General features: G+C 43.9%; 1 protein-coding gene across 3 annotated transcripts in view; it reads right to left on the bottom strand.

The window, feature by feature from the left end:
- The window catches only part of STAB1 (stabilin 1), a 51,601-nt gene extending 25,389 nt beyond the window's left edge, over positions 1-26,212 (bottom strand). Inside the window, exons 1-25 of one of the 3 annotated variants that reach the window (XR_005954902.1) lie at positions 25,902-26,212; positions 20,333-20,469; positions 18,789-18,904; positions 17,622-17,707; positions 16,497-16,566; positions 15,619-15,714; positions 15,061-15,177; positions 14,130-14,326; positions 13,808-13,941; positions 12,024-12,151; positions 11,721-11,812; positions 10,623-10,745; positions 9,009-9,155; positions 8,361-8,423; positions 7,654-7,767; positions 7,202-7,255; positions 6,312-6,392; positions 5,867-6,025; positions 4,919-4,981; positions 3,503-3,604; positions 2,479-2,565; positions 2,079-2,190; positions 1,396-1,579; positions 1,118-1,211; positions 71-229 (exon numbers count right to left, since the gene is read on the bottom strand). Coding sequence is in view for 2 of the 3 variants with exons in the window: in XM_041464965.1 (XP_041320899.1) it covers positions 71-229; positions 1,118-1,211; positions 1,396-1,579; positions 2,079-2,190; positions 2,479-2,565; positions 3,503-3,604; positions 4,919-4,981; positions 5,867-6,025; positions 6,312-6,392; positions 7,202-7,255; positions 7,654-7,767; positions 8,361-8,423; positions 9,009-9,155; positions 10,623-10,745; positions 11,721-11,812; positions 12,024-12,151; positions 13,808-13,941; positions 14,130-14,326; positions 15,061-15,177; positions 15,619-15,714; positions 16,497-16,566; positions 17,622-17,707; positions 18,789-18,904; positions 20,333-20,469; positions 25,902-25,982 (2,796 nt within the window). In the remaining variant the exon portion in view is untranslated. Of the gene's footprint in view, positions 1-70; positions 230-1,117; positions 1,212-1,395; positions 1,580-2,078; positions 2,191-2,478; positions 2,566-3,502; positions 3,605-4,918; positions 4,982-5,866; positions 6,026-6,311; positions 6,393-7,201; positions 7,256-7,653; positions 7,768-8,360; positions 8,424-9,008; positions 9,156-10,622; positions 10,746-11,720; positions 11,813-12,023; positions 12,152-13,807; positions 13,942-14,129; positions 14,327-15,060; positions 15,257-15,618; positions 15,715-16,496; positions 16,567-17,621; positions 17,708-18,788; positions 18,905-20,332; positions 20,470-25,901 lie in introns of those variants that run through there. The other 2 variants (XM_041464965.1, XM_041464977.1) reach the window with 2 other exon arrangements.
- Between the last annotated feature and the right edge of the window lie 253 nt (positions 26,213-26,465).

Below are 26,465 nucleotides of genomic sequence, written 5' to 3'. Positions count from 1 at the left end.
GTCCAAGGCTGCCTGAGAGCAGCTGAGGGAGTGTTAGTGCTACCACCAGGCTGCTTAGCCTTGCTCATACCTGCCCAGGCCCGGTGTACACGCAGTCGGCGTTGAGGTGGCAGTTCCCTCTGCTCTCCAGCACGCAGTTGTCTATGGGCACACAGGCCTTGCCATCCCCGGTCCAGCCCACATTGCACTGGCAGGTGGCAGTGCCAGGGCCTGTACTGGTGCACAGGGCCTTCAGGAGAGGGGACGGAGAAGGAATTACACCCAGCAGAAGGGAGAGAGTCCAATGAAAATACAGCAACAAATCTTCTTCCTAAAACTGTGGAGAATTTCTGACTGACTGACTCTGATGCCAGCACTGGGAACTGGGGGTGAAAGCATCTTCTCCAGAAAAGTCATAGAAAACTTTATTATAAAGTGATTCTGGAGACATATTGTGTTTTCAGAGAGGTAGACACTTGTGTCTAAGGCGGCTCAGAACTCACAGGGCATTCATTATCATCATGTAAAGCTCTTCCATTACACTATAAGTATTCCCTGAAGAGGAGGACCACAATCTCCTGCCTGGATGTCTGGGATGGAATCAATGATAGATGGTAGATCTCTCTCAGGAAAAGACCTACTTTGTACCCAGTGCCATCCTATTCTCTTGTATACGGCCCAATGTCTTCCTCTGACTGAAGGGCCTAATTTATGGTGAGGTCTGACCATTTGGCAGTAATTTCCAACATGAAGCACCACATGGGTATACAAATGTAGTGTTGATGGTTACTGGGGATATGTGTCCGATCTCACAGTTAAGATACAGAGAAAATAACACGTTAGATGAGCTTGAGGGGAATATCATTGCAAATCAAAAATTATCTGTTACAGCTAATCTGTGTGGCTGATAAAATATCTGGTGTGAACCAGCCAAACTATCCTTGCAGTGCCACATTTTGGTACCAGCCCAAATGACTGACATATTTACAATGACTATGCCAAGCCACTTGTTATTCCACCTCATCTGACAGACAGGAAAAATTAGCACACAAAATCTGTAACAATCCCAGGAATCCTGGATCCCTGTTCTGATTGAGAGGAGCTGCCTCTCCACTCTTCACAGTCTGAGCCCACTTACATTCTGTGAACAACCTCCCCGTTCTGGCTGACTGCACAGGTCAATGGGCTGGCAGGAAAACCCATCCCCTTCGTATCCATCCATGCAGATGCACCTTAAAAGTATAAACACAAAAGGGACACAGGTAGAGCAGTCCCTCAGGCAAGCAAGATTTATTACTAGCAGGCTGGCTGAGTCACTCAAACCATCCTGTGCACCAAATACATGGACACACACAGCCACAGGGGTGGCAGCCACATAAATGGCTGTGTGCCCCTGAACGTGCCACAGAGACTGACCTTGCTGTGTCATTGAGGCTGCAGACAGCGTGCTGGTGGCAGTACTGGGACAGCCCACTGGGGCCACAGTTCTTGGATGTCTTGTCACAGAATTTCCCTGTGTAGCCTTCCTTGCAGGACCAGGACTGACACACCCCCCCACTGCCAGGCCTGTTGTCACAGACACCATGGACACAGCCACAATCTGTCAAGGACATGCAGTAAGATCAGTAAGTACAGAAAGTCCAGAATCCACCACAGTTGTAGATTTCCAACTTTCCTTCACAATTTCTAGTGACACCAAATAATCATTCCATTATTATTTTTTGACAGGGGGGATGTCTGCTGAGAGACATCCATCACAAATCAAGCCTGGCCAGGGAACAGATCCTGTGACTGCCTGGGTCCATGTTTCCTATAGGCTGTAAGAACAGACTCAGATTTAGGCTCTATCAATCTCAAGGTCATTGTCAAGTGTCTTTTGTTTCCTAACAGGGGAGATCTAAATTAGGTTGAGGTTTCCAAAACGTCACCACTGTCATATCAAACATGTTTTCTCCACTGTTTGAAGGGACACACATGATGACATTTTTGTCACTTCTTTCATGATGCTGGTCTTACCAGAATGGAATCCAATATACATGAATTTGCACCATTATCTTTGTTCTAAATTTTCCTTTAGTTTCTCCATCAGAGTTACTAACCTTCATCACAGTTCTCGCCATGCTTGTTTGGGTTTGCACAGATGTGGCAGGCTGTGCCTTTGAAACCTTCAAAGCAGTGACAGTTGCCATTCCCTTGAATGCCATCGCTGCACTGGAAGGAGAACAAGAAAAAACCAAAGTGATTGAAACTCAGAGAAATGCCAAGGCATTGATATCCATTAACAGTACTTTGATACTCACAGTAACAAAGAGGACTTTGAAGTGTGGTGGTAATACAAGACCCCACACAGCCAGATCTGTGCCCAACAGCCATGACCTAATTCTCACCAAATGTGTGCCATTCTCCCTGGATCTTCTGCTATCACCTCTGTGGGCTTATCCCTGGAGCACCAACTCTGTATTGTACTTATCTCAAACTACACTCTCCAACCACACTTACATTTCCTCGGCCATAGCACGGACTGGAAAATCCCCCAGGGCATGGCATGCAGTCTGGACCAAAGAACCCTTTGCAGCATCCAGGTTTCTGAAAAAAAAAGCAAAATTGATAAGTTATGACATGACTTAACAAGAAATTCCTGGAGTACTCCTGTGCTCATAATTCTCAAATTCTGGTCCTTGTCTCTGCCATGGAGGGAAACAGAATGTTGTATTTAGCCTCTGTGTTTCTTAGGAGGCCTTGCACCTAAATTATTTTTCAACAATGACCCTCTTCCTGCTCACAGCCAATTCTTCTCAGAGTAAACCATTATTTTCTGTTTGTTCTGTGACTTCAACACACAGGATGAATGTTTTTTACGAACTTTTAATTCTTTAATAGCTCCGGTCCACTCACTTTTACTTCATCCTTGCCCAGAACTGCATTCCTGTGGAGGGATGTAGCAGTCCTGGATTGCAGGCCTTGTCATGACTGACCAAAGGAAGAACAATCATAATACAAACAATCAGCAGTATTTAATGAAACACCCACAAATCATTACATACAGTTGGCACTGTGAGAGCTCAGGAGCTGCAGACAAATATGAGGTCCATAAATTCACTAAGAGAGACTTTCCTGAGCCATCTGACAGTGGTTCATAAACAGGATGCAATCACTTCACAGCTTACAGCGCTTTCCCTGTGCTCAGCTTCCTTTGGGAGAAATGCTAAAGCTGGCACACTCCAGTTAACACTACACCACCATGGCTTCCTACACTTGGCAGGTCACAACAGGGATGCTTTATTTTATTTAGTTATTGCACTCAGGTTTAACTGAGCTGCCTTCTAACATCTGCAGTGGGTTGGTACCCTGTGTTCTCCTGGACAAGGAAAAGCAGGTAGCTTGTTTATGTGATGGTCCTGGGGACAGCTTTCCTTTTGCTCCCATCCAGCCCCCTCGACTCAGAGTCAGAGCTGCTCCTGGTGTATGAGGAAGGGCAGAGCTGAGCTGTCCCAGAGGGAACGTGTTCCTCCATCCCACTCACCGTGATGGTTTGATTGCAGTATCTGGCACACCCCTTCTTCAGGACGTTCAGGCCTTTTGGGTCATGGATGTAAACACATTCCTTTGGGGACAGCGTTGCTTCCTGCACAAACAAAACAAGCCACTAGCACTGTCACCTTCCCCTTGGTTCTTTTTGCTGCAGAGAGCAACTGTGCCTATCTCTGAGCTGGGGAAGTTCACTGAGGAGCCAAGGTGAACAGCACACAGCTGTGGCAGGCCCAGGATGGACCAAGGCACACGCTGGCCTTCTCCTGCTCCCAAGAGTCCCCAAGCCTGAGCCAAGGTGCTGCCCTTTAGTTCTAATAATAGTGTCTGTGATAAGGGAGAGAGCAAGCACAGGGGAAGGAAGGGAGGGGGGGAGAGGGGACAAGGGGGAGATAAGGGTGGCAGGGAGGAGAAATCGAGGGTAAGAAAGAGGGGAGGAAAGAGGTAGGAGAGGGGAGGAGGGAATGAGAGTGGAGCATAGAAAGAGTAAGGAGAGAATGAGAGAGTGAGGGAGGGAAGGAAAAAGACAAAGGTGAGATGAAGAGAGGTATATATAAGAGGAAGAGTGGCAAATAACATTGGAACAATGCTCAGTGACCCATCTTGGAGTTGGGCACGGGTAGAACTGGGCCCCAGGTGATTCTGACTTTGCCAGCTTGAGTCAGAGAGGAAGATGGCAACTGGTGATTTTGCAGATCTCTACTTCAGACATCCATGCTGAGACAGCATTAGCAAGTTCTGCTGAAAGTCAGACCTCTCAGAGGACACACAAGAGTTTAAGGGTGGTGAGCACCTCTCTGGCTTTCACAAACAACATCTTGGGTCTGGCCTTCACATTGCCATTTCCTGGAACTTGCTGTTCTGCTAACCTCAGCATGGGATAACTTAAACAGCACCACTCCTCCTTCCTCCACCTTCAGCTAGCTCTGCTCATCTTTAAATCAACAGGGAGCACAGGCCAGGAACAAACTGTTTCTCATCCTCTGCAGAGCAGATTCTCTGTGATTCTCTGGCTCTGATATAGGCAGAGGCAGTACTGGATGGTACTTCTGGAATCAGGTTTGCTTCTGAGACTCTGGAGGAGCTGGCAAACCCTGCATGTGGGCAGGAAAACTCTGCCTGAGGCAGAGCAGAAGTGTTAAAAGCTGCAAGTCTAAATTTCATTTAGACCAGAATTTCTCACCATGCTCCACATTGATTCAGCAAGCAGACTCCAGAATAGGAGAGTGCACAGAGCAGTTAGTGGGCAACAGTCTAGGACCACAAAACTTGGATACATACCCTCTAACAAGCCTCTCTACTGGCTGCCTTTCCTGCTCCCTATTTATTTGAAAGTGGCTTGAGTTAAAACTGTCAGTGTGCCTGCTTGTCAATATGCAAAGAAATTACAGAAATAACTACAAATATTTACCATTTCCTTGCTGCCAGGTGGGCAAATGCTGTTGTTGAGGACCTCACAATCCACACAAGAGCCCTGTTAAGAAACGAAGAAGCAAAAATGTAATTTTCTCAAAGGAACTCCTTCCCTATTCCAAGAATGCTACAGTACTTATATCCAAAACCTCACAACATGTATCTGAAATACTTAACTACCATTAGTTTCCACACTCTACAATGCACCAAGTTTATGACTTAAATAAAATTTCTCATGTGTCTCAAGGAGATGATTGCACCTGCCTGAAGCTGGGGTCTGTCTGTCTCAGAGAAACTCTCTGAGTTTCTCTGCTACAAGACATGCTGCTAGGCTGGAAAGCACTTTGGGCATCCAAGCAGCAAGACTCACTGAATCAGCCATTTATGGGGACACTCTGTCCCCTTGGGATTCACTGTGTCTCCCCAAACCTCTTGCTATTCAGAGCCTCACCTTCTTTCCTCAGTAACCTACCAATGATCAAACAGGGGAGCAAGCACCTCAGATAAGGTATATGAAACAGTTCCTGTGAGAATAATGCACAGCATTTGTAGGTCCTGCTACTGAATGCCTGCTTCCTGTCCAGGCTACAGGACACCAGTGCTGACAGAGGTGGGAACAAAGCACTGTCAGCTGAGTTAGCAACTCTAGTGGGAAGAAGATCACATTAAGGAAAAGGCAAATGTACTTTGGAATCAAAGGTAGGATGGGTGCATGGAAAGAACAACAACCTACAAGGAATATTTGCTGATTAGCAGGAAAGCAGTGCCAAGTGCAAGCAGAAGAAACGCTGACAGTGCTGCCAAAGTTCACACCAGGGGAACTCTCAGACAGACCACCTTTCCCAAATGCAGTTTACACAGCCTGCTTTTGGCCCTCCAGGTGAGTGTGGGGTGCACAGCAAGCACCAGCTGTGCTTCAGCATGAGAATGGGAGAAGCTGACTTACCATCACAATCTTATGTTGCTCTTCATTGCATCTGTGAGGCAAAATGGGAACGATTGAAGGAGGGATGAAGATGCCATCCAAAGTATGAATAATACCATTTGAAGCCACAATGTCTCGCATTTTTAAGGGAATCCCTGATTCATCCATCAGAATTCTTCCCTGATGCAGAAACACAATTTTAGCCCATTAGACAGGATCAACTACATAAAGCCAATGTGGGAAACAGATGGTTCACAGCATCAAGGGCAACCACACAAATGGTCAAGCCTCTTAGTACAGTCACAGATTGGATAAGAAGCAAACTAATTCAATGACATTATTCAAGTCTAGTTTTTTAACAAGAGGAGGAAGCAGAGATTGGCTGAAACCACATTGTCCAGAACCACATGCAGACTTTCGCCTAGCACAGAAGGGTTTGCCCCAAAGGGTTTTGATTCACACTTACATCTGCACTAATGTTGATGGTGAGAATCTGGTTAGCCATTGTAACAATGTGTGGCATCATCATCAGTTGCCCTACAGTCACCTGAAATAAAACACAAGGGGGTGGTACCATGAAAAAGCAGGGTCATTTCAGTGTAGCTTACAGAATCCTTCCATGATTTCTGCCACTTGAGAAACTTCTGAAGGGACTTAACATTTACATTTCATGAAATGCCTTAAAAACAAGCAGTGGGTCAGAGGGTAATCCAGGACTTTGTGTGAACTGTGTGCAGAACCACAAACACAGCAGTGCTGGTGGCAGCTGCCTTGGTTTTCATTCCTTGTTTAGGTAACTGTCCAACACAGCTGAAATGAAGTCTCACTAACAGTGTCTCTTGCTAATACAGCTGCAAGTAGGGTCAGACTAGTAATGGTTTTTTCTAGGACATATTCAACAAACAATGAAAGTTCAGCCAGAAGCATAATAGAGAACATATTTTGACTGAAAAAATATGCTTAAAGGCTGAAAAAAAAATGTAAACTGCAGCTTCTGTACTCAGAAATGTAATGATTTGAGTGAGAATTCTGAGAACCATTGTTATTTTTGTGTCCTGCAGCAAACTCTGCTGGACAATATTTTCATTGTAAAGGCCATCCAACTAGGGAGCACCAACACTCCAGAAAACTTAGAGTTCCTTCATGGGGAGAGAGAGCACAGCTATCCCTTTTGGCAACTCCTTTCATGGCAAACATTTTTCCTCTTCAGATCCTGCAGAGTCACATCTCTGCTCCTCCAGGGGAAGTCCAAGAAGCAGCAACTGAAGTCATCAACACTGTGGCATCTATGCCAGACAAAAGGGTTGATAAGGTGTTGGTCTGAAGGAGGTCTGGGGTTAGAGCTGCCTGTCTTACCGCTGCTGAAGTGTAGATGTGATGTTTCACCAGTTCCTGAAGCTTATTTATGCCCTAAGGAAAGAAGAGGACATGAGAATCAGATACCCCTTCAATACTCAGGAGTAAGAGGAGGCAACTACATTTTCTTCTAATCAGAGACTGACAATGCCAATGCCTACAGCAGTGAATTCACTTGGTGAATAAGTTCCTTCATTTCCCCCTGCCCAAAGCTGGGGTGAGGAATGAAAGTCAAACACCAGATGTAAGCAATCTGGCTGACCATATTTCTCACTGCAAGCTCCATCAGCACCCACTTCTCTCCTAGAGCCTTACAGAAACAAAGACATGGTTTAGCCACCCCCAGGAAGAACATCTTTCAGCAGTGACCAGTCTATTGCACAAATTCATTCCAGCACAGCCCAGTGTAACTCAGGCAGCTCAGGATATCTTACAGTGCTATGGGCTCCCACCTCTGTGAAAAGATAAATGAGCCTTCCATCTCTCAGCCTATCCACAGCATCATTGCTGGGTACAAACACGGTGAAGGGGCCTGGTCCATCCAGTATTGCAGGCAGGCCACAGTTCTGCAAAAACAACAGAAGGTTTCATCATGGATCTAACATGGGTCACTGAGGGGGGTCCAGCAGGAAGTGAGAGGAAATATTAAACAGCTCACTAAAGGCAGAGCTGTTGCAAAGCAAAATGTGCAAGAGGCAACTGGACACCAGGGACAGGTGTGTGATAGAACAGAAGTGTGAGTGCCACAAAACCACAGCTGGGACAAGGTTCCACTGGTGGGAATGCAGCAAATATGAGCAAGGGAGTCCCAGGCTAATGCTCCCTGCATGCTTTAAACACAGAGACTCAACTGTGGTCAAGAACTAAACATGCTGTGGAGAACGTCTCTGCAGGGACAAAGGGAAGATGGGAAAGAGGAATGTACCCTTGCTGCTTGTGCCAGATCCCCTATAGATGTGAAAACTCCAATCTTTTCCATTACATTTGCTTAGGTAAAATAAGGAAATAAAACCCAAAAATGGCACAGAATAAAACACCCAGAAAGAAAGTCAAACCACTGAGATGTATTTAAATGCTATTCAAAATTCTCCCCAAATCAGCAGCAGGCTTTGTACAGCAGCAATACCACAGCTTCCTGGGTAGACACAAACTTGCTTACCTCCAGTATCGTTTCAAATCTACTGAAAATCTCCATCGAGGCAAGGATCTCACCTATGGTTTTCTGCAAGAAGATACAAAGAGGAAAAACATGGCTGGGGCTGAAGCCAGGTCTAAGCACATACTGGGATGCCAAGCTTGTGGTTTGCATGTAAAGATCTACAGGAGACCATCATCCTCAAAGAGATGGGCACAATCTAATGATTATTGTTCTCATTTAACACCCAGACAACTTTTTGATTATAATTTCAAAATGCACTACAGCCCAATTAAAGAAAATCTTAGTTTTATTTTTATGTGAAAAATGCTTTTCAATACTAGTCCTGTAAGGTACATATCCTGTAGGATACAGCAGATGAAGAGCTCATTTGCTATGATTTTATTCATGAAAGTAGAATTCCCTTCTCATCCAAGCATGGCAAAAGCATCACTGTGAGATTTTTATCTGGCTAATGCAGTATTATTAGCTACTTTTAAAGGTATTTTAATAATACCTAACAGGCCTAATCAGAGCTGAAAACAAAATAAATAGCCTTTTCCCTTTAAAAAAAAACCTCGCTGATTTTGAAGATTAATGATGAAAATTACTTTTTAAAAAGTGTTTATTCTGCTGTCCAATAGATGAGAAAAAATATGAATGCTTCTGTACCTGTGGGTTTCTGAGGTTGTCAGTGCTGGTTTTTTTCCTGAGGCTGTTGACAATATGCATGATGCCATTGGCTGCTGGGAGATTTGATTGCAAGATATTGTACAGTTCCCCTGGCAGATCTTGATACCGGAAAGATTTGATGTATGTCTGGGTGATAATAATAATAATAATAATAATAATAATAATAATAATAATAATAGATTCCTTTGTGATATATCTGTGTCACCATGATACAACTATAAATCAGTCCTTATGGGTCAGCTAGAGAAAGGCACAGCCAGAGTTACTCTTGAAAAAGTAAATGTATGGGATGGCCTGGGTGTAAGACAAGCACCCCACCCTACTTGAGTTTGGGTGAGATTTTGATCCTGAGTGGTACTTTTAAGTCTTAATACAGAAAAAAAAAACAACCTCATCTGGGATGCCCTGCTCCAGAATTGAATGTGAGCAGTGCTTGATCACAGCTCTGGATCACAAAAGGATGTCCTGACCACCACATGGCTGATTTGGAGGCAGTTCTGGAAGTACAGCTTTGACTGCAGCTTTTATTGACTCATTGTACCTACAAGGAGTGTTTGTAACAAAGCCAGAGCAGTCAGGCTCACTGAATTACAAGGCAGGTGTCTGATCCCTCCACTTTGTATGGATCCATGCCCTGCAGCCTAGTGTGGGAGGGTGTCCCAAGGTTAACCTACAAAGGAAGCATCCAGGCCTTGGTGCTGCAGCCGTGATTCAAGTTCAGGGAAGCACAGCTTTCCTGTGCTCTTCACTTCACCATGTGCATTTTGAATTGCTCCTCCCTGCCCTAAACTTTAGTTTATGTCACTAAGGACTCAGTCTGAAACAAAGGAAGGGGTGTGCAGACTTCCCAGATCAAAAAGCTCCTAAGTAAACAAACAGGAAAGAATTTTAAAAGGAGCATTGACACACTCAGTTCGGATTCCCCTGCTCCCAATAGTGCTTTGTCCTTTTGATGTATTATGACCTAGACCTCAAGGCCAAGGCTGGATCCTCAGAGAGGAAACACAGGGCTCTCCCCCTTGCCACCTGTGGGCTTGCATGCAGGAAAGGTCCAGGATGGAGAGAGAGAGCAGTGGATACCGGAAAATGTGAGTCAATTGGAAAAGGAAAAAAGAGCCTTCATGTCAGAACACAACAATGAGAACTTCTTTGCTAAGAGGACTAAGGAAAATATAATGGAGAGGAAAAGAGAAACTAAAAGAAGAAATATTCATCATGTGGCTGTGTCCAAGCATGCAAACTCCAAGGAAGCATCCAGTCTGAAGGGAGACTGTTGCCTCTTCCATGTCAGCCACATGGATATGGTAGCTGCTGATGGTGTAGGGAAAAGGTCTCTTCTCCAGAACATTGTGCATATAGAGAGCATGCAAACACCATTCACATGTCAGATTCTTGCTTGTCTGTGAGACAGGAGATGTGGTTGCTTGGGTTGTCTGCTCTTAAATCACGTTGCTTTAGATTTCATAAAGGAGCTTCTTGTTTTGATCACAGAAAAAGGTTTTCTGGTGAAGAAAGCCCATCAAGGAAACCATGCTCCAGCTCAAGACTGTCCTATGTGAAAACAGTGCCCCAGGCCTTCAGGAGATTCCTTACCTGGCTATTGAATGTCAGCTGATGTCCTGACAAGGTCCACATTGTCTTGGTTTTTATCATGTCTTCTATCAAGTGCAGACCAGGAACAATGTGCATTCTGCACAACTGCTCAGCAGCTGTGTCCTTTGGGGAGGAAAGCCCACATAAAAAAGAAAAATTACATGTTCTTTCAAAAACTTCATTTACCACAATACCACCTTTCTTCCAGCTAACACAACAGAAAAATTCTTAGCATACAAGACTGAGCTTTCATCTTCATTTTGATTCACTGGAGTAGCACTCTGGCAAAACCCTTCTGTTTGCCTGCACATCCAAGAGGGAGACTGATTAACCTGCAAGGGACTTAAGAGGAATCCCCTGGACAGAAACCTATTGAACTTGGACAAATTAAAAATTTTCCTTGCTTGATCCTGATTATAAATTTGCTGAAACTCCCAAAGTGCAATCTTTGCCCATGCTGGACCATGCAGGTGGTCTAATCTGCTGAAACTACATTTAGTTTTTTCCTTTCTTCTCTAGGCTTACCATCATTGCTGTTTTTAGAACAATCTTCTGTCACTTTTTGTCAAATGATTTAGGTGGAACTGATCCTTGGGGAACAGGTCGACTAGGTAACTTGGGAGCCTCTCCTGATATATTTTCTATGAATCCAGAAGTTATTTTAACCATAGTTAACCAGTTAACCAGTATTTTTAACCATAGCTTGAAATTCCAATACTTTGGTATAATACTTGGTCCCTTTTGAAAATTACATCCTCAGGTAGTAAAAAGCCACTTAAAGTTTTAAGGACAGTTATACATAAGAGGTTGGAGCTTTGAAAGAAGAATGACCAGAAAGTCTTACACTTCCTGACATTAAAAACAAACAAAATCTATCAGTATTGAAGAAAGAAATAGAGTTTTTAAAAATAATTGAGGGGTGCAACATCCTCTATAAGACTGCAACTTAACCAGAAAATGAAACATATTCCCAAGAGATTATTTCTATAAATAGTGCATGCCAAAGTTCCTCTCTTGTGTCAGTTTTTACAGGCTACAGAGCTGAAGCACGAAAGAACCTTAAAACAAAAAAAAATTGCTGAAACCAAGAAAACTTACATTGAATTCCATTCTATCAAGAATGGGAAGAAGGGATGGTACAAAGACTGTGAAGGGCCCATATTTAGTCAGCAATGTTGAGCACCCAGAAGCTGTAAAAAGAGGGGCAGTGTGAAGTAGTTAGGCAGTGGTGGTTTAACCACAGCAATAAATATTCTTCTTGTTAACAGCACAATTCAATCTACACAGTATCAACCTGGTGCAAGCAACAAGTATTCATTTACAGGGAAGCAGAGGGAGTTTGGCGCTGCTACCCTGTCCCCAGCTTGCTCCATTCCCCAAGCAAAATAAAAAAGCATTTACCAAACATTTTCTTGGCGACGTTTAGCTTCCTTATAAACCTTCCTCGCAAATTCTGCTGATTTATCTCACCCAAGAGATCTTTATAGCAACTTCTCCCATCTCCAATCTCCCCTTCTTTACACACACAGCTATGAGGCAAGGATGAAACATAACAAACCATTGTAAACCAGTTTGCAACATATTCAACAATTGCCAAGTAGAACAACATGTCAGTATCTACACTTGAAAGGCCAATTTAGAATCATAGAATGGTTTGGGTTGTAAGGAACCTTAAAGATCACTTAGTTCAAACCTCCCCTGCCATGGGCAGGTACGCCTTCCACTAGACCAGGTTGATCAGGGCCCCACCCAACCTGGCCTTGAACTCTTCCAGGATGCAGGTAAGGGCTGAGTAAGTTCTGCCTAAACTGAGTGAAGGAAAAAAGGTGCACATTTATGCCAGGAAAGCCAATTTATATCTACCCAAAGAGAATAGAGATGCTTTCTCAGATACAAACAACATAAGGATTATCTGCTCTAAAGTTCAGAGTACAGATTGCCACAATATAATTATTGACACCTTTTTATTTAGATATTGAGTCAGTTGTAGTAATTTCAGCATCTGAAAATCTGAGGTAATGCATAAAACCCCCAGGCTAAGTGACAATCTATCAAACAGCTCCAGTGTGACCCCTTGGCAGCAGTGAGAAGCCAGCCCAAGCACTCCAGGTAGCTACAGTTCATCTGGAACTCACTGAGGGGCCCAGACAGGTTAATGACTTTTCCAGAAAAGCTTATCTACATGTGAAAATCTCTGTCCTGGTTCACACGGGTTTGTAGTCGTCACTCAGAGACTACCAAAGCTGTTTTTTCCCGTTTGGGCTTTGTCCAAGTATCAGCTCTGCTCTTTCTGTTTCAGCCATGCAAAGACATGCGACACAGAGGAGGAATTTGACTCCACTCCAGCCTCAGAGGGCTCAGTGCCAGCTGCTGGGGAACAGATCTGTAAGGCAGGGACTGCAGTGAACACTGTGTCCTGCACTGTGCTAGCAGATCTTCAGAAAGGGAAGCCACTGTGTTTCAGTCTTGGCCTGGAGCACACAATGAGCAAGTCAATGCTAATACTTTTAACAGCATTGGAGAAGGAAAGATCAAGGAGATGGGATTGCTCTTTCTCTCTTCAGTGTCTCAGAGAAGCTCTACCTTTTCCTGAAAACACATAACATTCTCAAGGAAGCTTTCTCTGGCGTTTGAGAGACCATTATGCGAAAATGATCCTCTATCCAGACACATTTCTCATCTAAGGGGTACCAGCTTGTAGGTGTTTTGCTCCAAAGGACTACATGAGGTCTGGTGTTTCCTCACTCAACTTACCCCTTCTCTGTCACTCTGCAACTCTAATTTATTTATTACTTACAGACCTGACTGGGAGAAGAGACAAAGTCTTATTCCTCAGAAGCAAAAATGTGCAAAGGTGAGCAAACAACCACATATCTCCCTTTTAATGATTGATTATTATCTTCTACCACCACTAGCTTGGGGAGCTACACCTCCAGCTCACATCAAAGAAGAGTCTGCCACCCCAGATTAAAAGCATTTTGTGACCCACGTGCAATAGTTTACAATGACTGATGTCAAACTCTACTTCCAGTAGGTTTGTTACAAACAGGTTCTTCTCAAAGGGCGACTCTGGCCTGTAGTCCTGGGATCACCCTCAGTTTCTTCAAAATTCAGCTCATCCAAACCAAGTTTCCCTTCTAGCTGCAGAATAAGCTTCTTTATTTGCAGTTTTCAAACTGGCTTACCTAGGAGTCCCCTGAGAGTTAATTCCACACGTGGCAGTCACGTCGCAAAGGTACTGCCGGCAGTCGCTGGGAAATGCCAAACACTCGGAAGAAGGAGTTCTCCTACTCATGCCAGACTTGCAAACACACGTTGCCTAAGGGAAGGCAACACAGTGATCACAGAGCTGCATTCACCATCTTTTACCCTGTGAGTTATCCTACAAAAGAGATGTCTGGTTTCCCTCAGCAAAATCTGAGGTGAGGAGAGCAGATTTGACCTACGCATTCATCAGTTCATGTGAAGATCTTCTCCCCTGGCCAATTCTGGCTGTTATTGTCTTACCTCTCCTGGTCGTCTGTAAATACAAATTGTAGAGTTTTCTGGGCAGCCTCCATTGCTGTCAACACAAGGATTGATGGGCTGGCAAATCTTTCCATCTCCTTGAAATCCTTCTTTGCAGGTACATTCATATGTACGTGGTCCAAGAGCTTTACATACAGCGAAGGGGGAACATGGAGAAGGAACACAAGGATCCTGAGCTGTAATTAAAGAGATTAGAGGTGAGCAGAACCAAACTCCTCTTTTCAGAAAAGCACTTAATGCAGCACGGCACACTGCAAGGAATGGAAAGAATGGAGCATAAGGAATCTGTACTGTTAAACTTCTAAAATTTCACAGGGAAATTAAACCATTCCAGACAGCAGACATTTGGGGGTTTTTATTCTGAGGAATTTAGATGACACATCTTCCGTGTTAATTCAGTAACAGAAGTGTGAGTGACAGAGGATGCTTGGATTGATTCTGAATTGTCATCATATCTGAGGATACATGAAACTGCAGTTTGGTCAGAAAAACCTGTAAAGATCCACTGAAAACATCTATCCATGCTAGCCAATCACATGTATCTTATCAGTGCTCCTTTAAGGAAACCAGTTCAAAAACTTAAATTTGAAATCACTGAAGAACTCCTTGGACTCCACACCTTATTATTTAAACTGGTTCAGACTCACCAACATCCTGCTGTCACTATTTAGTGCATAATTATAAGTGAGTGTTGGATGGAACTTGCAACTTTAATTCACTATCTTGACCAAGTGAAAGGAGAGTCAAAAGCTTAGGCCTTAATCTTATGGATATTCCTGAAGACAATGGGTTTTAAACCTCTGCAGTGAAGCAGGCATTGTGTTCACAGTAACCAAACTCCTCTTCAGATAGCAGTGTGATAGGATTTTTTCCAAACAGGACCATTTAGGGTCACAGAGAAGTTTCTCACCTTGGCAAGTGCTGCCCTGCTTTCTGTAGCCCAGCTTGCAGTCACACAGGGCTGTCCCATCCCTCACCACACACTCGCTGTTGGCCTCGCACGTCACACCTCTGCAAAGGGCGAGCTCTGCAGTCACACAGCAAAGAGAGTTTCCCTTTGAGCATGTAGGCCACTGGTAGAAGATATAATTCACCTTACAGAATATCTGGAAATAAAGGCAAATGTGGTTTCCGAGGACCCCGAACTGGCACAAAAGCCAGAGGATATGAGCAGTGCAGGTAGCTCTAAGTTGCTGGCAGCCTAGGTAGTCAGGACCCCAAGGCTGAGACAAGGGATCTGGCTGGTGTCCAGAGAAAAAACACAGGCATTCAGAGATGGTACATCTTAACCCCTGTCACAAAGTGGGGAGTAGACCCCAGCTCTTCCCTCTGTCTTGATCTTCAATGCTCAAATCATCTTACCTCTACATTCCCAACCTATTCAGTGCCTCCCTGCCCCTTTAGGGACACCCAAGCCCACACCACAGGGCTGCTCTCCCAGCCCCTCTGCAGCTACCAGTGTGTTTACCTTGGTCACACCTGGGGCCTGTGTAGCCTCCATAGCATGTGCAGCTCCCATTCCCAGCAGTGCCGCTGTTGCATTCCCCGTGCACACAGTCACACTCTGCAAGGGAAGTCCAGACAAAGCTTCAGCCCTTCAGCTGCCAGGCACCAGGAACACACTGGCCAGCTGCCCTGGCACTTGGCATCCTGATTTCCCACCAATAATCCACTAGCTCCTTTTAAAATATGGCCATGCCAGTCAGAGATTTGAGACATAAATTGCATGTCTTGGGCTCAAGAAGATGAGGTAAGAGCAGTCCTGAATGCAAGACCTAGACCAGATTTTCAGGTGTGTGTTTTAACACGTGGGCACAACCACCAAGGACACACCTATCTCACCTGTGTGGACACAAGGAAGCAGGAGCTAGACAAAAAGGGCTCCTGTAACAACCAGGCTGCACCACCCATAATTCACTTCCCAAAATGCCATACGTGAGAGGCAGCACAGTGTGTAATCATTTTTTTATAGAGGGCAGCAAGGAAGAAGCTGGGAGACAAGTGGAGTCTGAAATACAGTTGGGAAGTGAGTGTGGGTTGTTTCAGGGATGTAGGTAATGGCCTGGCTACAAAGAGAGAGGGAAGTGGGACAGCCTGGGTAAGGGGGGGAGAGAGATTTACTGTAGGAAAAATGGACTGTGTGAGCGACAGTCTGAGACTAATTTAATATTTAATGGGACAGTGCAGAAGGGCACAAAGACAAAATGCCCAGACACCTGCTATTGAACACTGCCAGCTCTCTACCACTTTCCCCCTCTCCAGCACCTTCCTCACTCAACCTCTTCCTCCTCCTTCCTTGTTTTCAGTTATCTTTGTGGAGGTTTCACTTGAATGAGTTGTTCTTACCTGACTGACAGTCTGGGCCAAAACGATTTTCATCCCGGCAGTTCTGGCAGCCATACCCACTGTATTGCTCCTAGAAGGGCCCCAAAATGTGCCAAATATTATTTTTCTATATCACTCCATTGTTTCACACATCATTATAGTTTAAAGTCTCTCCCCATTTTTGATTTTCTGTGACATCTGAAGCAACACAGTGAAGAAAACTGATCTGTTCAGTGCTCCAGTACTAACCAACCCCCGTGGCAAAGGAGATCCCAGTGTAAGCTGACACACAGAGGCCATGCAAATGCCAGGAAACCTGCTGGGCACAGAGAAAATAATGTCCTAATTACAGACAGACAGGAAAGTTCCAGCTGGCTCCTGATATCTCTCTGAAAAAGGAATCTGGAGTTCATTAATACCAGTGGGATTTTTACATTGATTTTACAGGGCTCAGGGACCTTCAGCATACATTTTAGTTGATATAAGGTGTCTTTGAGTTAAATCCAAAATCAACTTTTCTCAAACATGAGTCCAATAGGTAGGATTTGAGCTGTTAATTAAGGATGTGTAAAAATAAAAAACTCCCTGATGAACTGTAAAAATATACAGTTCATCAGGGAGAGTTTCAAGTCTAACCCTGACTCATTATCATATACATTTTAGAAGCACTGCTCAATTCAATTAAATTCAATTGTTTATACTTTGGTTGTACTAAGTCTGGAGTAACAAAGAAAAAAGAAAAAAATATCTGCCCTAAATTCTTTCTCATCTCTCCTGTTTTTCCTTAGAGAGGGAGCCTCTGCCAACCTGGGTACAGCTCATTAACAGCCAAGTCTCTCAGGGTTTCTTGCAGACACAGACAGATACAATTATTTCAACTGACCAGGGGTTAAATTAATGCAATTCTTTTCTTACTTCACCCTTGAGATTCTTCCCAGCTCCACACCATCACCAACAGTGTTTTAGTGCTATTGCTGACAGCAGCAATGCTGCAGGAAAACCACAGACACTGATGCTGGGATGAAAGGAGCTGCAAATGGCCTTCCAGGCAGAAGGGCAGCCTCCACGCAGAGCACCTCCACAGACACCACACAAACAACTCCCTCTGACAAAGCACATCACCCTCAGAGTAAATCATGCACTCACCTCGCAGATGCATGTCCCATTTTGCTGTATACCATCCAAACATGTCCCATGGCCATTGCAGGGATTTTCAGAGCTGCCTGGACATTCTAACAGGGAAGAGACAGGACAGATGAGATTAAATTGAACAACCACCACCTTTCCATCTCCTCCTGCCCCAGGTATTCCAGCTGTACAAAACAAAGGCCAATTCACCAGCAAATTATCCAGCATGCCTAACACTGGCCCAGAGGTGAAAGGTCTAAGGAAAAGTCCCAACAAGCCATAACTAAATTTCAACAAACTGAAACATTTTTTGAGGTTGGGGCACTGCTGCCAGCAGCACTGAGAGGTGAGGGCAGTTCTGGAGCTAGGAACAGACAGGAGCCTGCTTTGCAAAGACACCGATTATTTTCAGCTCTCCTTGACTTCATGGGGAGCTGGAAGTGTGCCCAGAAAAACAGGGTCCCCACATCTTTGGAGTGTGGTACCTCCAAATTCTGAGGACTATTTCTGATAATTCTGAAATCTGTGATTTCTCTGATGAAACTAGTTGCTTATTCAGAGCTAGCACAAGAATAGGCTCCAACAGTCTCCCATTTTCTGTATAACTGGAGGGGGTCTTTCCATATTCTGTCAGTCAAACATGTGAGAAGTATTCAGCTTAGTAGGTCTTGATTTTGGATTTTTGAGACAAGATAAAACAAATTCTCATTACTTGGCATGAATCTGGGTGGGAGATCTGGGATGGTTATTTTCACCTTGGGTTGGAATTGCTAAGTATTTTCTGTGGCTGAACAGCTGACTGACTCCAGACTGTAGAACAGCACACGTGGCACACGCGCTGCAGACAAGAGGGATATCAGAAAGATCTTCCTCTTCCTTTGGAAACTTTTGCAAAGAGGAACAAAAACATCCCTTTCCAAAAGTTTATTTTTATAGAAGAGACAAAAGGAAGTTCCACCACAGGAGGTTATGTTATGTGTTAAATGTAAGGGGATTCAACTCATCTGGAGCAAAGAGATTATGTGCTGAACAGACAGATATGCTCCCAGACAGATAATGGAGACCTTGGGAGTGTTCAAGGAATAATGGAAATTAATCACCTCAATATATATTTAATGCCTCCTATTAAAACTGGTTTGACCTGTTCAACAGCTGGAGGTTGTTGTAAAAAACCCCAACACTTACCATAGCACTCTGTACCCCAGAATCCTGGACAGCACTTTTTCTCCTCAATTTCCTTCTTACACATGTGATGGCACCCTGGCAGGGAAAGGGTATTTTCTCCTAACTTGACAGAGTATCTTAAAAAGAATAATCCAATATTATTATGATTATACCACAAACCCAGCAGAGGGTTTCTAGGCAAGCACACTGCAGTGCCCTGAGCTCTGAAGGGAAGGAAGGGCCCTCAACCCCTGTCCCATGCACACACACAAGAGGTTTCACTCCAGTTATGGCTTCTCTAAAGAGGCCATTGACTTGAGCCTCAAAGATTTGTTAGAAGAAACCTCTTAGGGACTGGGCATGAGAGAGGATCTTGCATCAGGATGGAAACCTTGGGTGCTGAAGGGTTAAACAGCACAGGAAAAAAGGTAGGATTTCCAGGGTGACTCAGCATTCAACTTCACATCTAAAGTTTGAAAGAACAAAATCTCCTTTCAGGACTTATCCATTTGTGTCTTTTACTAAAGACTCCGCATCAAGATGCTGTAAATTTGGATTTAATAGCCAATTATTAGCAGATTCTCTATTAAATCTTGGACAAATGCCTTAAATCCCTCAAGGAAGCATCTTCTTTTCAACCCATCATCCCTCCCCTCTCACACAGGGTGAGTCCCTGGTGGCAGTGCTTCTTGTTCTGCACGTACTCAGTACAAAACTATTCTTGGGTCTGTCCAACAACCACCACAAGAGTAGATAACACTCAGAAAAGCTGCATAGACTCACATTATTCTTACACTTCATTTTATTTTTGGCACCACATCCTTCCCAAAAGGAACTTGGAAATTGTCTCAAAAGCATTGCTGCTTTGGCTTCCATCTGACTCCTGTGTATGTGCAAAAACTGCTATAAACTGCAAAACTGCCACCACTATTTTTAAAGTATTTTGAGGGAATCAGAAAAAGAGCAGACAATGGGGCTATATATTAACATTAACATTCACTGCTGAATACATACACAAACAATAATCTATAGTGTTTCATTTTACAAAAGCCTCCTAGTAAATTCAGTTTTCCTTCATCCTTTTCCTACCTGCCAAACTCAACAGAGTATGAGCAAGGAACACATGAACAAGCAATTGTCATAAAGTGAACTAGGAAGGTTAAAAGTTCAGAGGATTATTGCTGGAAGCTGAGAGTATATACAAGGGGAACTATCATTATTTTTTTTTTCTTAATAAGCCACTAAGGAATTCTGGGTCTGAAACAGGTTTTTATGCTGGACAGATCTCTGTTAAATTGCTACAGCAGGATTAACAAACTCAGGTTATTTGGGGCAAGTTAAGAGGTTATTGTAATTTAATTTGTTCTGTGTATATAGAACCTGCCCAGCAAAAAGTCTGTGGGATTTGCAAAGAGACAAAAGCAACAATAACAGGGGCCATAAACCCATCTGAAACAGAACTCCATACAGCCCAAAACCACGTGTGTGTTCTCCTGAAGAGCACATTACTCTCTGCATAGAAGGGCTGCACCAAAAGCATAACACAGTCAGGAAACAGGCCTTACCTGCAGTCCCTCACCCCTGATCTTTGGGTGGTCTTTAACCAGCCTCTTGGACACAACATTTTAGGCACTGCAGCACAAGAAGTACATGCTGTATTCAAGGTGAACATCGTCTTGACATTGCATCGCATGGATTTTAACTTAAAAAGAAAAAACGGAAATAGCCCCAGATTAAATTGTTATCCTAGGCACTTATCTTGCCAATCTTGTAATATCTTTATCAAGTTGCACCATTAGTTAGATATCACTGGGGAGGGCAGTGGCCAGTGCAGCTGCTGGGAGGTACCACGCTGTCCCATGGACTAAACCCCCCTGCCATGGTGCTGCATGCTTGGATCCACTGGATCTCAGCTAGAAGCAACAGGGCAGAACACAGCTGTCTTATCCTTCCCCTATGACCCACAGCAAAAATCCTAACCATTTCTAAAATAACAACTCTGCACTGCTAATTTCAGCTGATCTTTTACAAACATGTGGTAGTAGTGTGTGAGGACAAGCCCTAAATTAATAACCTTTGCCAGAAGACACTGAATTAAAAGACAACACAGCATTTATCTTTTCCATGCCACTGATAAAATCCAGTTAATTGCTGTTCCATGGATCTGCAGAGCTGACTGTTAGTTCAGTCTATTTCCCAGAGCCAGGAGCTGCTCACAGAAATACTTCTCATGGCAATTGTCCGTGAGGAGGCACAGGGAGGTGGATGAAAAGGAAAGGTGTTCTGCACCTCTCTGAACACCTCGATGCTTTGACCCCAGGTGAGAAGGACTCCATAAACATTGGCATGAAGATCAGGTAGGACACTTGGATATATCACATGGCTGGTAGATAAATCAGTGAGTCCTCCACCCAGCCAGAATGACTTTAGGGGTTTGGTTTTCCTCACAGGGCTTTCCTGCACCCCTACACAACCTTGCTTTTCCAAGTGAAACACAGATGACAAAGTACAGCCTCAAGAGTGAATGATCATCACCACATGCCAACCTGTCATTTAAACTTGTGATTTTGCTCCAAAAGCATTTCATTGAATTTCTAAACTTCTGGAAACAAGCAACTGCATGGAAACCTCATTGGTAATTTTGAAACAAGACATTATTTGCCACTGCTGATGACAGAGAAAAGCTGAGAGGCATGAGCTGTGTATGCCCCAGAAGGTCATTGACTGGAAAAAACCCAGAGCTCATCTCAACTGTGCCTCTACAGGCACTGTATTTTCTAAAAATAAAAACATTATATCAAATTTTGGGAGGAGGCCTTCATGTGGAATTTTTAAGCCAATCCTGAACAATGCTGCTAATGCAGCAGCCCTCCTGTCCCCAGAACTCCTTGTTTTGGATTCCCATCAGCAATCTCAGCTTTGCTTCCTCTGAACTTAAGCCCAAATACATACATTTGCCTCAAGGCAAGGGAGGAAGCCCGTGGCTTCCCATCAGTTATCAAGAGCTCAGGAAGACCCTCCCAGATGATAGGCAGCAGACCCTGTCAGGAAAACCTCCTGAGAGATAACCCTCAAGTCTCAAGTCCACAGGGACATGTTCCTGGAATATTTCCCAACTTCTTCCCTCTGACTGGAGTCGTTGAGCTTTTGCTCATGTTTATGGATCCACCTTCTACAGCCATACATGCAAGAATGTTGCCCAGTGAAAGAAATTATTTCTGTGGCTGTAGTTGCCCTTCCCATGGATATTAACTTCTAGTTGTGCTTCTGAGGCTTTTCTACATATAGCAACCTCCAGTTCCCCTGGCAGCAGAATCCCTGGGAACCTCTTTTGTCAAGGGCTCCCTTGCAGTATAAAGAGCTCAAAACCAATCTGAGATCCACCAACTCCATCTCTCCTGTGAGCACCAGCTTTACTGATATTATCCAGCAGAACAGAGATCAGCTTTGCTGTTCTTTGTGCACAGAGCAGGCAGAGGAGATTTCCCGTTTTTCATGGAGCAAAGCAAGAAGAAGACAAGCAATATGGATGAACAAACAAGGTGCTGACTCCAGAGTACTCTGCCTCCAAAGATCAGCAGTGCCATTGATGGGGTCAGCCATCTGATTGGATCTTAAATGAGGACTCCAGATTAAAGTTGGGCTTTTGAAAGGAGCCAGTTGAAGCCAGGCACAGGGGTCTCACAGAACAGACAGCTCCTGACTTTTTGGTTCCACCAAATCCCAGTGTCAGCCTTTCCTGAGATAATGCCTCAGAAAAAGGAATGGGAAGATGCCTGAGCAAGAAATACAAATGTGAAATCCTTCCTGTGAGTTAGAATAATGCCACAAACCTCTAACAGGTATCTGAGCCGCCCTATCTGCATCAAAAAGACCAAAAAACAGTAGAGCACAAAACACTAAATTAAAATTCTCCAACCTTCTATTTCTTCTGTACTCAGGCATCAGACTCAGTTGGGCCATTAAATATGTTCTCTGTCATGGTGGTGGAGGAAGACACCATTATTCATACATTATTCTATTTCTCTTCTCTTTCCTCCATCAATGGGGCTCCATTTCTCAACGGAAACAAAGAGTGGGAGAGGTGGATGTCTGCCATTCCTCCCTGTTGGCATGTTTAATTACTTGCAGACCTCTAAGACAAGACAGTTATTGTGGAATCCCCCCTACCCTACTGGGACACTTGATCAGCTTTAGGCAGCTTTCCAGTAAGACCTTCCCCTTTTTATAAGGAAATATGCTTGTGTCAGCAGCAACAGGCAGGAGGAAAGAGGAAGAAAACAGCTGAGTGGAAAAGTATTAAAAAAAAATATTTCCCTTCTAATTTGAGTGACAGAACTGATGAAGCAGTCATTTTCTGGAGAGTTTTGCTTCATAGGAAAGCAGAAGAGGGAATCAAGGGACACAAATGCAACAGTCTGGATACTCAAGTTTGGGAAAGAATGAAAGACAGACAGAAGTTTGAGTCAGAAGTGGCTCCTGGGGCACAGCCTCATGGAAAACAATGATGCACTGCTCCCTTGGGCTCATCTTTGACGGCTGTTTCTAAGTGCAAAGCCACTGGAAAGGAAGCAGCAAGAGGGAATTGTGTCCCTGTGGTGCAGCAGTGCTGCCTGGTGACAGTCACTGTCCTGATCAGGTGATGTTGTGAGCCTGGACTGGGTCACAGTTTGTGTACAAAGGCACAGGAAAGGAGGACTGATACTCTCAAATATCTCCAAAATGAAAAGTTTTTAATGCAGAAGACATCCAGCTGTAGCCAAAATAAGTTAAGAGCCCGGGTGCCTCTGTTTCCAGGCTGTGCTGTGCTCTCTCCCTGCACTCAAATGCTTGTGCAAGAGCAACCACTGTTCTCTGCACTCAGCTGAGACACATGGAAGCTTCTGGATGCTGCAATGTTTCCTTCCCTCCTCTCTGAACAGATGTCCCTCACTTCTCAAGTGCTCATTTCTCGTATTCCACCTCAAGAGAATAAGCTGGGAAGTATTTCGTAAGGGCTAGTTTCATTCCTCTCATTTTCACTCTTTATCTTTTCCTCCCAAACCATAACACAAATCCTTCTGCATGGTAAAAATCTCAAGGAAGAAAGAAAAACATATTTGGACGTCAGTGTTCGGCTCCAACAATCCTGGGAGCCAGTTCTGGAAATAGCCATTATCTAATGAATCACCAAGTTTCCAGGGCATTTGTCCTTTACAAAACAGAGCTGTAGACACATGCTCGAGTCATTATAGTCATGAACCTCCCCAAGCAGTTCTCAGTAACACTTGAGCTGAACAGAGCAGTAGCTCCTGCACACACAAACTCTTCACACTTGTTCAAGGAAGAGGCTTTGTAGCATGAGGATGAACAATCAAGCTCAGAGATCACAAAACATGAGATTTACTGTTGCCCTGGGTGCTTCCCAGCGTCTCAGCTGCAGAGCACTGGAAACATGGGGATGCTGAGACCACTCTCCCCATTTCCCACCTTCCTCCATTCCTCCTCCAGCACAGCCTGGGATTGGCCTCCTCCCAGCAGAAACACTTCCATGGTTCTCACACCTGCTGCATCTTCCCCAGCCCATAGCAAGAGGTATAAAAAACCAAATCAGACTAACAAAGTCACTGTCATGTTTGAGCCATTAAAGCTGAGCCCTGAGGTCACAGCACTGAAAAACAGGGAGCACACAATCTCTCTTCTCTCTCAATGGCCCCTGTGAGCCAAGAAGAGCCTCCTGTGGAATCACAGCACTTTTATTCCAATCAGATCCAATGGGTTTTCTAAACTGCCAGAGAAAGCTTCATTAGATCCTTATTTTTCCTTATCTCCCATTATAACCTTGCAAATGTTTCTTCTCTTTCTCCATAAAGAGGGAATTTTTGAGGAAAAAAACTCTAAAAGGGAGTTATTCCTGGATTAAATAAACTGCTCCAGAGGTGATTCAAAATATTTAACTTCTCTGTAAGTGGGTACTCACTACCTAATAATGTACCTGTTTCATGCCAAGCCAGTCTCCTCAGTGATTACAGAGACCAACACAGTGTCTCCACGTGGAGAGACCTACATTTCCACTTACAGCAGCTGAAGACACAAGGCCATGCCTCTGAACACAATCTGAAACCCATCTGCCTGGAACCCACGTCTCCAGACAGATGAAATCCACCCCTAGAAACACTTCATGTTTGTGCTCAAGTCACCATAAGGATCCTACAAGCATTCCTGGTATTCATTTATGGCCCTTTCATGAAAGAGTCTATACAGAAGCTTCCACCCAAAGGTCTGATACTGAAGCATCTTTCCAGTCCTCTGGCTTTTTCTAAATCAAGTCCTTAAGACTCACAGGTCTGTCCACTCTCCACAAGGCCCTGCTGTGTCATTGAAGACAAGAAACCCTCCACAGAGTGTTTCAATTCCCCAGGGAATTTCCAAATGCCCCCCACAACTCCGGGCTCAGCAGGCCAGTTCACTCCTCCAACAGCAGGACACAAGGAAGGGGATGGCAGGAGACAATAAAATGTGAATTAGTGTGAATTCCAGCCCACAGGAACTGGGCTGCCTCACCACAGAGTCTAGAGAACAGATCTACAAAGGTATCACACATTCTCCTAGGTGCTGCTGCTAAACACAAGAACAGAGAGGAAGGAATCAAAAGAAAATCAACAAAATTGAAATAAAACGGAAAGTATTCAACAAACCTTACCAGGGAGCTTTTGGGAATATAATTGAAACAAACTGTTGCAAAGGGACAAACTGATGAGACAGTAAAAATTTTTTTAAGTAAAATTCTCCTGGGAAACTTATGGATCTGTCGTGATGGATACAAAGTTCCTTTCCCACATACTGAAACTAGCAGAAGACAAAGATGCTGAGTATTTCCCTCTGATGTTGCTTCTTTCAAGTTCAATACCGAACACAGACATGAATTTAATCTGATTTAAAACTCAAGCAGCTCCCTTCAACCTTATATTTAGTTCCTCAGTTTGGACTACAGAGAAGATACCTTACAGCCCTACAGTTTTTACTGATTTTATTCTTAACCCAACTAAATGTAAATGAAATAATGAGTTGTAGAGAGGACTATTTCCTAACATGCTACCATCCAAATATGAAGAACTTTTCAATGGACATTTAAACAAAGACCCGCAGACTTACCTTCTGACTCTGGCAGTCAGCTGTGGGAGTGAAGCATGCTGCTAAGAAGAAAAACAGCAATCCAGGAGGATGCATTTTCATGCTTTTACAGGCAGGACCCTTTACACAAAAGGGGTGGCGAGAGAGGCTGCAATTTCTGTAAGATAACACCGCCTACTAAGAATCAGATCCAAGACAAACCAGAGGTTAAAAGTAAACAGGGAGAGAGCATTTTTGCACTGTGCTTTTTGGCTGCAAAGCCTTCAGAAATGGATCTGCTACTTCTAGCGGGGTTTCTAAATCAACATAACCTTTTTCTTTCCATTCTTTTTTTAAATGCACAAGCAGAGCTCCTTAGTAAAAGGTTTACTCAAAACAGGAACATCTACGGATTTCCTCTTACATATCAGTTCAAAACAGAAGGAAGGAAATCCTTAGTTTTCAACTAATTGGAATGAAAAGGGGTTAACTGTATGCTTAACAGAAGGCAAATGCAATGGGCAAACTTAAATACCATAAATTCATGAAGGGTAAGTTAATTTCCTTTTGCCACTGATGTGAATATGTCCATAACGCCTCAAAGTG

Source organism: Pyrgilauda ruficollis, unplaced genomic scaffold (assembly GCF_017590135.1).
Source record: "Pyrgilauda ruficollis isolate IOZ18807 unplaced genomic scaffold, ASM1759013v1 scaffold10, whole genome shotgun sequence".
Classification (NCBI taxonomy): Eukaryota; Metazoa; Chordata; class Aves; order Passeriformes; family Passeridae; genus Pyrgilauda; species Pyrgilauda ruficollis.
Note: the sequence above shows the minus strand (reverse complement) of the source record. Positions and strands in the feature narration are given on the sequence as shown.